The sequence below is a fragment of the Thermobia domestica genome, chromosome 1 (genome assembly GCF_964235325.1).
Source record: "Thermobia domestica chromosome 1, izTheDome1.hap1.1, whole genome shotgun sequence".
NCBI lineage: Eukaryota > Metazoa > Arthropoda > Insecta > Zygentoma > Lepismatidae > Thermobia > Thermobia domestica.
The window spans coordinates 85681793-85696004 of NC_137454.1; the positions used below are offsets into that span (position 1 = coordinate 85681793).

The 14212-nt window shown below is 34.7% G+C and overlaps 1 protein-coding gene across 1 annotated transcript in view; it reads left to right on the forward strand.

Annotated features, from left to right (window-relative positions):
• Window positions 1–6588, forward strand: part of Pcif1 (Phosphorylated CTD-interacting factor 1) — a 92067-nt gene extending 85479 nt beyond the window's left edge. The window contains exon 12 of the mRNA XM_081760553.1: window positions 3084–6588. Coding sequence (XP_081616679.1) covers window positions 3084–3336 — 253 coding nt within the window. The 3' untranslated portion in view covers window positions 3337–6588. The remainder of the gene's footprint in view (window positions 1–3083) is intronic.
• Window positions 6589–14212: the final 7624 nt, after the last annotated feature.

The following is a 14212-nucleotide window of genomic DNA, read 5'->3' on the forward strand; positions in this document are numbered from 1 at the left end:
ATCACAAACATACAAAATTATTATTAAGATTAAAATGATACCTTCGGAAAGAGATTTATTCAAGAGTGAACCAATTATTTTTCAAGACGATTCTGTCCCTTGCCGCCGTGCCAGAGATATAAAAGATTTTATTCTGTCCTTCACGGTGTGTTAATCACTTTCTTGACTCGGTAATTCGGCAGACTTAAACCCTATTGAAGATTTGTGGTGTGATTTGAAGGTTATGGTTTATGTAAGGACACCTATAACAAGAAATTTGTTAATTGAAGCAATAAACGACTTCTGGCAACATTGCAGTCAAGTAGAGACACTGCAAAACAGTGAACTCCATGCCAAAACTGTGCAATCTAGTTATCAATTCGCATGAATATCCAGTTAAGTATTAGCTCAAGTCAGTCGTTTTTTACAAACTTAAATTTAACTTGCGCCAATAATGGCTGTCACATTTTGTTAATTATTGTCCGTTATTGTAGTTGTAGGCAACTTCTGTAACTTAATTTGCATTCTGCTTAAAATTTCCTTTCAATTGATGTATATTTCATTGTATGTTTATGCTTACTTGTGTGGAAACTTCTTATTAAACCTTGTAAAAGCATAAAATTACACAGAGTTGCAATTGATATTTCATTACTGTATATAAACTGAAAGAAGTGGTTGATCTCGATTCACATGGTGTGCTTTCAGGCAAGCCAATAATCAGGAAATGACTTGAATATCTATAGTACGTGCGCTATAAGAAATAAGTGATGTTTGAACATCTGTGAACAAATGTTTCTTCCCAGTCTTAGAAAATCATTTCAGCTGAAGATTAAAGAATTTCTACAGTCTCAGAATCTATGACAACGAAACTGAGTTTTTAATTGCACTTTATAAAATTACACAACAAAAGTGTATCATAGAAAGGATCCAAAATGCATTCATGAATGTGGACCTGTATTTCAAAACTGATTGCCCTTCTCACTTTTATATTTCTTTACTTTTTAGAATTTATTAGGATCAAGCAGTAAGACTTACAAAATTGTGTTGTTAATACGCCTGTCTGTTACTCCACAGGATAACTCTTGAACGGATACGAACTTTTTAATTCTATCTTTTGCAGTAGATAGCTAGACGAAATACTTCGGTCAAATTCGTTATTGGAGTAAATCCGTTAACGTATTGACGGATAACGGTTCTTACGTATTTTCAGCTTCTGCTTAATATGAAACTCAACAAAACAAATTTATAAAGTTGTTGATCAATTAGATTATTTCATGTTCTGTCTCGCTACTCCTACTCAGCTTTTAGGGGGCGCAGCGGTTCTGTGGCAGCGCTCACTTCTGTCTGATACAAGGGTTCCCTGTTTCGATTCCAGGGGCCATGGGACTTCGTCGTTGATAACATCGTGTCCATATATTTCCTCGGGGTTTTCCCATTTCCTTTCACATTCTTTTTCCATCAGTTCATAATTATCTATGCTTTCATAATTCTGTTGTTCACTTTCATTAACTACCCGCCCCGTAGCGTAAATGACATAATAGTGGGGCGTTAAACTAGAAATTTCACTTCCTTACTTATCTTTACCTCTTCGTGATCAGGGCTCGACTATAGGTTATCAGCTATAGGCTCGGAAGCGGCTGCCTACTCGTTGAGTACTAGATACTTTTGCTTCAGACAAGAGACTATTTTGAATGAAATAGCAGAGCTCATAGCGAGTCACTTTTTTTAACTAAAAATTACTTTTTTTCAAGTTGGTCACTAAAAGTTACTTTTTTTCAAATTTGTCACTAAAAGTTACTTTTTGGGGAGGTAAAGTGACTTTTTTCTTGTGATTTATGTTTTGTATTGGCAGTTTTCTAAGAAAAAATATAAAAATAAATGGAAAAAGGCAGAAACTTGTTACTCATTACTCTTCTGAAAACTTCAGTACTTGCTGCCACATGAGAAACAGTCAACGCTCCGCTCAACGTTGTGTGTGTTTGTGTGGTTCATCATGTTCGTCTTGTGTTATGCTTCTTGTATGTTCTTCTTAAGAGTAGGTGATGAATTTGAATATTTCACGGCTTTGAGAACTCTCAGTGCTAAGTTACATATTATGTCTGGAATGAAGGAATTCGGAAATAGGCCAGAACTTGTTCCACTTACTCAGAAGCTTCTTACATCTGCTACGTCTGCTTACCGTAACTACAAAGCATATTTCTTCTTATTCACCTCAACCATAGGTTGATAGGTAACATGGAAATTTTAAAACTTTTCTCTCGTCTGGAAGAGCTGTTTTATACTTTGATAAGGCCTCCTCTTCGTAACTGCATCTAGATATTCTATCCTTGGTCTTCCTTTTCCTGGTTTTTCTTCTGCCTTTCCTTCTATCAGCACAGTGATCCAATCGAAGTGTCGAATAAGATGGCCAATCATGCTGTTTCTTCTTTTTCCTATTATCTTCATGATCTGTCGTCCTTCATTAGCTTCCTTTAGTACATCTTCATTCCTTTTCTTTTCGGTCCATGATATGCACAGAGAACCTAAGAAAGGAGAAAGCTCAAAAAGAAGAAGAAAAGATGAAACAAAACAACAAACAGAGAGTGGTGATTGAGAAATTGACAAAGGAAAAAAGGGGCATGATGAGATTTTGGTCACCTTTTAGTCACTTTTCAACTATTTACAAGAGACCAGACCACTATGAGCCCTGAAATAGGTATTTTTTTTATTTTTTATATTGCGAAATTCAGTTATGTATGTGCATGACGATGACGGTAATTGATTTCCGAATAATCTGTCATTTAAGCTGTACTCTTCATAAATTGTACAAATTTGGCAACAATATTGGTCTTTTAATATAATTTTAAGTTTATTCACTGCTCGTCTTAAGGTCATAACTCAGATTGAACCTAAAAGTGAAATTTCATTTTATAAGTTTTCGGGTAAACTAATACGTAGATTCCAGGTGCGATAAAACAGATTAAAAAGAAAAAAAAAGAAGGGGGGTGAGGGAGATCAGTCCACCTACATGTTGGAAGAAATTTAAATCGAGTTTTTTCTCTCTTAACTCTGACTGGATTTTATTTTCTTCATTATATCAGATGACTTTCAATGATTATTTTCAGAAACGAATTGAACGTGAGGTCAGCGCATGGTACTTTCGTTGTTTGGCTTCAGAATGACGCAGGCTTTCAGCGATGGGGGCCAACAGAAGACCGCGTGGAAGCCCTTTTGGAGGCATTTAGACCAGGTCGTGAAAGAGAACGTGATCGGCAGGAGTTGCTCTCTCCACAGCGACGGAACAGTACTTTAGAAACTCCAGGAACACCGACTGTACAAAATACACCTGAAAAAACTGTTACTGCAGATGTGAAGTGAACTGGAAAGTACCTGTGAAAAAAGAGTAATATTAGTAATAAAAAGACGCCAAATGTAGGTTGGAATGTGTTAGTTAATGTAGTTTATTTTAACCTGAATCTCAAGATATTTTTTCCGCTTTTCAAGACATCTCGTACTTCACCTAAGGAAACATGACAATGTACTAAAAAATAATAATAATAATAAGTTAAAAAGTTTTATCCTGATTCTGTATATAGTGCCAGTACTTAACGTACATACATATATTTCGTTTTTAAATGAACCATTTAAAAATATTTTAATATGTACATGCGACATAATGTATTTATGGCATCGCAAACCGTTAAATTTTGTGAAATGTCATGTTCTGAACATTGCACATTTCTGTTTGTACCTGACTGATAATGTACAGATTTTTAATGTAAAATGACAATGATTCTCTCAATTTTCAGAGGGGAAGATTGTATAATAATTATTATGAAAATGACCAACCCACTCAATTGCAATTTTGTATGCTAGTCGTCAGCACATTTTTTGAAAGAGTGACTTCCTGGTGTGAGTTAAATAAAATATATAAATATATGTACATATGGCGTAAGGTGTACTTTTGTGTGTGAGAGAGTGTGTATGAATTTTACAAGTTGAGAATTTTATTTTAAAACTATTTACTTGTTTGAAAGCATGTTGCAGGTAGATTGAATATAGCCACTTCATTAAAATAAACTATAATAGGTGGTTGCCGTGGTTATTGTTTATATTACTATACGATGCAAGTTAGTCAACGAAAATATGTATGCACAAATTGCAGTGAAATAATATACAAGCAGGAAAAGCATATAAAGTTAAAAGAAAAGCATTAGTGAGAGTGTGCTATTAAAACAATGTTTCCAGAATTCATGTCCTATTACAGAAACCACTGGTTGATGGTGTTTCTCATATATCGCTTTTCAAGATTTCGGACATGACTGAGAAAGTTGCAATATTATTGTGCTATGTATGATCAATAAGATAGGGAAGTGACATTTATAGTCTTGTGCAATGATCTCATCATAAGTAGGGCAATGAAGTGGTTTTTCGCCTTATTTATTAACATAAATAATTGACGTCATTTTTCGAATATTTTCGTGTTTTAATTCTTTCGGGTAGTGTTTGTTTTTCTGATTAATTCCTGTACTGTTCAGTAAAAACAAGCATAATCGAACTTTGTGACTTTTTAGATTTTTTCCCCTTCTTTTAAGAATGTTCCGTATATATATTTATGGCACAAAATTAGCTGTTTATGGAGTTTAAATTTCACCGCAAAGAATAGAAGTCAATATTTTATGACATGATGTGTATGGACATGCATAATATATGTATTGTTTAATGATAGCAACACGACTATATACGTAGTAGCATAAAGATTGGAATAAAAAGGAACAGTGCTACGTATTCAAATCTTGTTTATTTTGTATGGAAATACAAAGTTTATGAGAATAATTTTAGTTCTTTCTTTACAAAAGATTCAGGAACATAGTGCTGTCATACATATGTTCTCAGTAAATTTCAATTTATAAAACTTCTTTATTTCTTGTTGACAAATGTAGAAGAAAAACAAAAGTATAAAATTCTGCAGTTACGAATTATGTATATACAGTTTTAATGAGAAGATCAAAATCATTTTATTGTGATTTTATATTGCTTTTATTAGAAAAGCATGTTTCCGATTATTCGCGTTCATTAAGTGGCACTTAATTTTTTTAAAGGCGTAATAAGTTTTTGTTATTTTATGCCCTGTGGGTATGCTCTTTTTACATTAGTTTTGTTTGCTGGTAAAAGCGTTATAATATGTAAACTAAATTCTTGTATGTTCATGAACATATGAAAAATCTAAAGTAAGCGGACATTTTTAATATGTAGATTTTTTTTTTTCACTAGTGGCTGATTCAAGTTATGAAAGCTTTACAAACACATAAAATGTATGATTTTTTTTAAAAATGTGATTAAAATTTGAACTATTTATGGAGTGTACGTGCGAATAAAAGTATGTATAAATGGATTTTAATGCGTGCAAATTTATGAAAAATGAGCAAATATCGAATTCTTATATAGAAACACCAATGGTGTTGAAATCTTTAAGGTTTATTTTCCAATTTTATATATTGAAATAAATACTTATCTCAATTATAAATTTTGTTCATAATAGCTTGATATAGATAAATATATTGAAAAGTAAATGTTTCATGTCATAAATTTTATATGAGTTTGGAAAGGAAAACACAAAGTACAAATCAAATGTTTTACTACTAACATTATTTTCATTTTAAATCTAAATCCTAGTAAATTTCATCTAGCAGTAACAACATGCATAGAGTGGTAGCTATGGTATATTTTATGTATATAATATACATCTGTGTTATAATTGTTTTGGTTTTCTCAATTTATAACTTCATTATAAAACCTACTTTCTTCAAGCTGTGAATTCTCTTCTACAGTTTCACACTTCGTAGCAATTCTTATTATTTCTACGCACATAGATTTGTTTATTCAATGAAAAAGAGTTAATGCATCTAAACTTATAAATGTATATACGTATATATATATATATGGTCAAGATAGCAGATTTGTAGTGTAAATAGAACAAAAATACAAAATTAATAATATATATATATAGATATATAAATATAGATTTATTTTTGTTCATACGTGTGTATAGTAAAATCATCTATAGAAATATAAGTAATACACGTTTAATATATTAATAATAATCCAGTTTCATCACTGAAGAAAAAAATATGGTTCTAGAGAATTGTTAATGATTGGCATTCAGACTCACCACTACACTATGTTGACCATAATGTGTTCAGTAGCTGTAAACAAAACTAGTTTCATTGTTGGATATTAGTGCAGAACCCTGCTGCTTTACAACAAAGTATTGTGTGTATATAATGGTCAATTGAAATATTTTTTTCTCTGTACTTTTTGATTCTAATGAATATTTTTTTTTGTTTGTCTCACTCTCTTTGTATGTTCATGTGTGTTGCTCGTTTTTTGTATCTTGCCATAGTTTCTTGTTGTTTAAAAGGTTTAGTGGTGAGATTCCTGTTTTCCTCCTCCAATCAAATATCAACTAATTTGTTTATATGTTTATTTTATTTTCTTTCTTACAAATACACAAAGTAAATGTCAAACTGGAATAGTTTATATTTTGTATGTTGGTATTTTACTTTCTTGATGTTGATTTTAGAATGTTTTGAAAATAAAAACAAACGACCATATTGTACAATAAATATATTTATGTATTATTAGTTGAAATGTTACTTGTAGATTAAGCTAAATTATTGGAAGAAAATTTGACTTCTCCAAGAGTTCTAACTTCCAATCTGAAAAACCTGTATTAGAGGGTACGGTGGCTCAGTGGTAGAGCGTTTACATCTGGTGCGTGGGGTCTTTGGTTCCATCCGCGGCCAGGTTAATTTGTGTTGTCCGTGGGTTTTCTCTGGGCACTCTCGTTTCTCCCCATATATTCTCATTCCATCATCATTCACTTGTCTTAATCATCGTCTCCCTTAGCCTAACGGACATAATTGTCGGACGTTAAACTGAAAGATTTCATATTCAGTTTTTGAAAGTGGTATTCTTTGCTCAAAAGTTTCGGAGTTAAGTGAATGAAAAGTATAATTTCGTATATGTAATTCTGTTCATTATTTTCCGCAGTTTCCCTTATTTGGAAGATGGGATTCCTTCTAATACCAGTTAATGTTTTGACACAAGATTTCTAAGTGTATTTAGTACTGGCAGAAAATTATTTAAGCACAAACTTTAAAAAAATGCCAAGCGGGAATGACCAAGGTTGCCTACAACTTCCATTCACATATTCTGAATGAAAAAAAAAGTACTCTTCAATGTCTACAATCTACTATTATGGATAGATATAGTCGTCTGACAGTCTTTTAGCTAGGTGAGATATGATTAGCATATTAGATCTCATTACAGTTATTTCTGATATATTAAGGGAAGCTGTGAAACCTTAACGCGTGCAACACAGTTTTCATGGGAACACGAGGGTATAATGCTTTTGGTTTGGTTGAATTCTAGTAATGAGTAATTCTGGGTGACAAATTTGCTTCTGAAACTTACGGAATATCTAAAGTTGTTACACGCTATACAAAAAAGTACTAGGAAAGTTTTGCAGTATAGTTTTATTTATTTAATTTTTCAAAATAATTGCCAGTACCTCTATCCTCCGAAACCAATAGTTAAACCAGATCTGCCAAGTTTCACTAGGGAGTAAGGCAACTTGTTGTCCCAAGCCCTCAGAAGATCCTCATCACTGGATAACCGCATCCCTTTCAGCTTCATTTTCACATGCGGGAACAGTGCAACGTCTCAGAGAGCAAGATCTGGACTGTAAGGAGGATGCTTAAGAAGTTTCAGTTCTGTAGTGGTCAAATATTCGGTGCAGGCTTTCGCGTGATGAGCTGAAGCATTGTCATTATGGAGGTACCAGGTATCCATTCGTGGCTTTTTTGTAGTTCTTCATACATTCGATGACTTTAGGCAGGCACTGTTTAGTGTGCCACTTAGCTGTGACTCTCTATTGTGTGTCCAAAACGACACACTCCACAATTCCACTCGATTTGAAAAATGCAGCTATCTTTACTGATGGGTTTTTTGTGGCAGCTGCAGGTGTATCATCATCATCAAAGACCCAAATTTTGTTCTGGGTCTTGGTTGGTACATCATAATAATATAACCAAGTCTCGTCACCTATCACGATGTTGTTCACATATTGAGATTATGCCTTACCAAACATTTTTAGCACCTCTCGGCACCATGTCATACATCGTGTCATCTACTCTTCATCAGACTACGCGGCACCCAAAGACGACCAAGTTTTTCACGTGCAAAATGATCATGCAGAATCGAACGAATTGCAGGTGCATTTAGGCCTAAGATATCCTCAATCTGTTGGTAGGTCACTCGCCTGTCTTCGTCAAGCATTTTCTTAACAGCACTGATGTTTTCCTCGGTAACTGAAGTTCGTGGCCACCCCGCCCTCTCAATGTATTCCAGAGTGAAATTTTCCCTTTGGAATTCTCTGAATATAATCGTACGATGTGGACAGACATCACCCAGTACAAGTCATTTCTACTAAGCACTGGTCTACATTTAAACCACGCGCGAAGTTACATCACAAAACTGCTCGTATCTCATTTCGTAACCAAGATGCCATAGCAAGCACTTTAGACTGTCACTACTAATGAATAACTCAGCCCATCGACTTGGCGCAGCGGTTAGCGGTTACTGTACATTTATGAACATCTCTCAGCATGTATCAAGAAGCAGACTTATGCAACACACAGCTGCATCGTATGCAAAACTTTCCTAGTACCCTTTGTATTGAAAGATATTCATAAAAATCGCTACTGTCAAAGTTTTCGGTGAATTGGCTTGTAGATATTCCTTTACGAAGGGAAAATGATCATACCATTAAGCATTTGCACATTGCTCATTCGTATTAAAAGTGAAAAAATTCGACGAAGATGCGTTAATCTAGTTTCAAATTCTAAATGTTTCGCAATTAACTATCATACGTAACTTTATCTTTTAATCGTTATACGTAGTTTCATTCGGTGTTCAAACAGCTTTATCACCTCCAGGAAACTTCTTGATTGTGCAATTGGATTGGTCTGCGGTTGAAGTATGTATTAAAGACTTGCGTGGGAGTGTTATATGATCAGAAGAATACCTGATGTATGCTGATCTTTCTATATATAGTTATTGATTTGAGGTGTAGTACACCAAAAGTGCGTACTGTTTTGACATAGTTCAAGAGCTAGTAAGGGTAAATTATTATAATTACACCTGAATTAACTTTTACCTGTGCAAAATTTCAAGCTTCCGTATTCCTTTTTAATATATTCATCTGTGAAAGAAAGCCTTTTTGAGACTAACCTGAAATTACGGATTTAACCATAGATGTGGAAAGGTACCGATATCCATCGCCAATTGAAGGATATTTGTGAGAACACTGTCCTTGCCTTTAAAAAAAGTTCCTGTTCAGGCTTTGAGTATAGAGGACAGAAGAAGTTAACCGTTCAGGGTATCAATAACCTTACAGATTTTTCTCATTTTAGTGTGGTAAAGATTTTGACAGACCACTAGATGATGTCTAGGTCGGTTCACATAAAATCTCGACAGTTGGATGAAGGAATGGGCTCCCGAATAAGAAGAAGGCGTTTTACAAGATAAGAACATTGAAGTGGTCCCTCATTCTGTTCCCAAGAACTATCCTCCAGTTACTTGTTTATGTTTTGAAAACTGAAGGATTCGTTTGAGGCAGGACTTTTCGTTCTAGAAGTGCCCTCTGAAAATGATGAGAGAGCACTTCCGTCGAAAACATACCTTATAAAAAGACTTCTCAGTTGATAATGAGATACAAATATTGCAATAGAGTGCAGAAGGGGATGGAAATTGTGTTGAAAACAGAGAAATATGTAACTCGAATATTGAAAACTGTGTTATAAAAAAAACGGCATATACACTCTTGGTATGCACCTCGCACTTTCAAAGATAATTAGCAGTTATTCATCAACGTGAGTTTATTTTTTTGTTTCTACACAACACGGCATTTTTAAACCGTTAAGTATAACAATTTTAAATAACGGATTGAATTATGTGTACCACTATTAGCGTGAATTCGTTCTTTTGTGAACAGGGTATATGCCAGAAATTTTCTTCAGGGGGTATAATGAATTGGAAGGAGTGTAGATTGTATTTTTTTTTAGTTCTTAAGTGTAATTTTTCTTAATATTACATACACGTTACAAATTTCGCATAACTTCGGCAAAGGATTGCATTATTTGTTTTGGTTATGAATAGAACAGAAAAATACTTTCCTTTCACTTTTATTTGCTATTGTATGAACACATTTTGTTATTCTCACTCTTATGCACAAACAGACACACACTTGCCCTCATACATATAATTTGTTCTACCAAAGTTGTACCACGTTCATTCATTCTTCACGTATGTTTATGAATAGTAGTTTGTGTCTTGTCTTGGTCACCTCCAAGGAGGTGATTTATACTGGCGCAGAATGAATAGTAGTTATCTACACATTTCTGTGAGGTAGCTTCAACCAGATGTTGCAAGCTTTATATATTAGTTCATTTAACCTTTGTTCTTCTTCTTTAGTACCGGAGCAAATATCAGGAATATAGAGACTTCTATTCACATTTTCATTAAATCGTTTACATGTTCAAAACTACGTCGGCATCGAACGCTCTGTTCATTGTAGAAAATGGACGCTCTACTTCTGCTGTGCCCACAGGAAGTAATAGAACATTTGCTACTTCGGACAGAGTTGGGAACATAATTCTTTCTTCTCCAGAGGGAAGATCCAAGAATTTTTGGTGGATGCTGATGTTAGGACCTGCAGTAACTCTTTTGCAAATTCTATACTCGAGTTCGAGCTCAGATTTATTAACATTACAAATGCTGACCACTTCAGTTAAGTCAGAGTTTTGCCAGGGGTATATCGCCTATCACAGGGGGTTGTAGGGGGTGTAAAAAAATTCCCTGTTTATGAAGCTGTTTGTACGAGTATTTTGTAGATCATTATCTAGCTACTTCAAATTTCTTGCGACCTGACCCGTCCCTCATTCGCACCAAAGCTACAAGGGAAAGAGCCTTTCTATTTCAAGTCTCGGAAAATATTTGAAATATACTTCGGCCCCACCTTTGCCTTGGGGAAAGAAGTGAATGACTTTGGCTGTTCCCAGTTTGTCAGTTAGTCGTTTGGTTTTGGCAAGTGAAGATCGTTAGCTACTTAGAATGTCTAACATGATAGTGCACAGCAAAGCCTGTAAAATAATTCGGAATATTTCAATGTGGCAACCCTGTCCACATCCAACTATTGAAGGATCACAGTCACAGCAACTTGCTTCTCTGAAAAAAGTACGGGGAAAAAACCACGTCAGGAGGGGCACGCTTGAAATAGAAAGGCTCTAGTTGAGTCAAGCGCTGCTGAGTGGAAGAATTCGTAACTATTAAGGCGGATTTTCATGCCCGCGTTAGAACGGAAGCATCACATGTAGCGTATTCACCGTAAATTATTTTCGTTTTCATACATCCGTGCGTGTATTGCGCCAAATTACTACTCCCTAGCTAATGCGCATGCGTAAAATAGAAAGTTTGCGACTTCCGCCATGTTAGTCAGTAAATACAATAGTGTACGCGCGCTACTTCCGTCAGAATTGAACAAATTTCTACTCTGACGCGAGTGTAGCGCGCCATCTCCGATGCGTGATTTCATTGGCTGTTTAGCACAATCGCTCGCAACTCACGGAGGTAAAGGACACATGAAAATCCGCCTTTACAGAAATAGGCTGACGGTTACGTCGACAAGGTGAGAGATAGGGGTATGATGGAAGTATATATGTTCGTTCTCATGTTCGAGAATAGAAGCTCCGAGGTTGCTTATGGCGTTTATGTAACAGTAAATGTATATCTCTATTTCTTTCAGACTTCAAATAGGATATTTTGAACATTTTTTTTTTTTTTAAACTGCGAATTACGTTCTGGAGGCTCTCGTTTGGGGGCCTCATTACGTACTGGTTTGCGCCAGCGCAACACAAAATTTACATTATATTTTGCGACAGTCGGGATTGCAGTTGTAATTACTTGCAGCATTATGTGCGTTGCGTTATGATCTGTAAATTCTACGAAGACTGTTATGGAATGAAGCCTTACGTCTATATACACCTGAACTCACATCCTAACTCCGGGAGCTAAAAGGATCAGGTATTAATTCTAGGATATTCTACAATAGTAAGCACTAATTAAGCATTATCACCATGAATAGTTAATTATCATCTTCAAGAAATACTACAATTATGAAGTTAGCATGTCCAGCTTTATAACAAAATATGAATTTAAAGTAAGTATTGTATAATGAAAGATATTGACTTCTAATAATACACTAAATTTCTGTGAAATTTAATTAGTCTTTAAACCTCATAAAAAGTGAGAACTTTCACAAACACACTTACAAATCGTATAAGAGCAGTCAAAATAAAACAATTCCCATTACATTAATATTTTAGCAAAACACCTGGTAGGCACTAAGCGCTAAACCATAACATAAATCTTTCCCATTTTATCAGGTTAGCCCAATTTCATGTATAAAGGCTCATAAATACGCACCAATTTGTTGAGCACTGATTCTGAGAGCATATAGGATGGAAAGTACTGAATAAACACTAAATTCTGACAAAAAAAAAAAAAAAAGAGCATTTATTTTTCGAACTGGTTGGGCCACTTTCACATATACCTCAAACATAAATATACACCGTACGACCTTATTTATTGAGCGCTAATTAAGCACTAAATCCTAACCTGAACATTTTTCATTTTTTCAGAGTGGTTGGGCCAACTTCACACACGCCCTTATTTTCAAGTACTAATTCTGGGACCATGTAGGATGGAGAACAGTTGAAGCACTAAACCCTCTTACGCTGAATACTCTTGTTGAATGGATGATTGTGTCGTATCAGGGTCTACATAAACTTGTTTTTGATGAAGTTGGAAAGAACAAGCATATATGGAAGCGAATATACTCACTATTTTTTAACATGGCCGAACGTATTCCTACTAAAATTCTAGTATTAGACGCTTATTGGCCTTAAAATGTGTTAAAAGTGTGAAGGAGCATTGTGCACCTTTTATTGTATTATTTCTGTCGCCTATTTCTTATTTGAAGAGCACATCTATAGTATCATACCGTTGTTTTTAAGAACTTAGAAGTTCAGCATATAAACAGAAGTAATGAAACATTTTTTTTTTCGTTTGTGTGTTTGTTTGTACGACGCTGTGAGTCGACTATGCATGGGAATAAGTATTACTCGTACCTACATAGGCCTATCAACGTGTTCACTGCAATGCATAGACGACTCAACTTCATACAGCGTTGTGGCAGTATGTAAGTACAATATTATTTATACCTTGGTAATAGCATTTATTAGGGGACTCTGAACTCTGGGAACTATTTTTTCAATAATACGATGTCTTAATTCATGCATTTAGAACTACGTAATATGATAAAGCGAACGAACACATCACTTCAAAGTAGGCTCGTAACGAGAATACTAATACAGGCAGGGATTTATTTGTAGCCAGGGAAGCCTGGGAATTTCCCCTCTTCTAAGTTTCGGTTTCCCTGTCTGTAGGTTTAATTCTATCTTCCCAGCCTGGGAAGATATTTTCCACCTTTCTTAGCCTATACAATCTGTTTTAAAATACAATAATTCAACTTCATATTTTAGTAACAATTCTTTACTTTTTTAGTATGTTTATTGTCGTGAGCTATGCTGGTCTTGCTTATAGAATTGTTTCCCGAAAAAAAATCTTGCAGCTGATACCATTGATTAGCAACTTAAAAAGAACATAAGGAAATTAGACTATATTTTATTAGACCACTTCATCACCATCACCATCGAAACTTGTGGGTCCTGGGGTCATGAAGGACTAAATTTTATTAAAGAAGTTGGGCGCCGAATAACTCTCAAAACAGGCGACACTCGAGCTTCAGCTTTTCTTATACAGAGATTAAGTATGGCTGTGCAAAGAGGGAACGTAGCAGCGATGCTAGGAACGCTTCCACCGGGAAAGGCACTGGAAGAAATCTTCCTTCTGTAACCACCCTCCTGTCACCAAACTCTCGCAATTTCTGTTTATTATAACAATGTTTAATAGTTCAGACTGTTACAATACTTAGTTGAAGTATTAAAATTGTTTATACGTAAAAAAAAAAAAAAAAAAAAAAAAAAAAAAAAAAAAAAAAAAAAATTAGTATTGTGAAATTTAACAATGAGCGATTCTTAACTGAGAATCCAGATTATTTGTTCAATAAGTT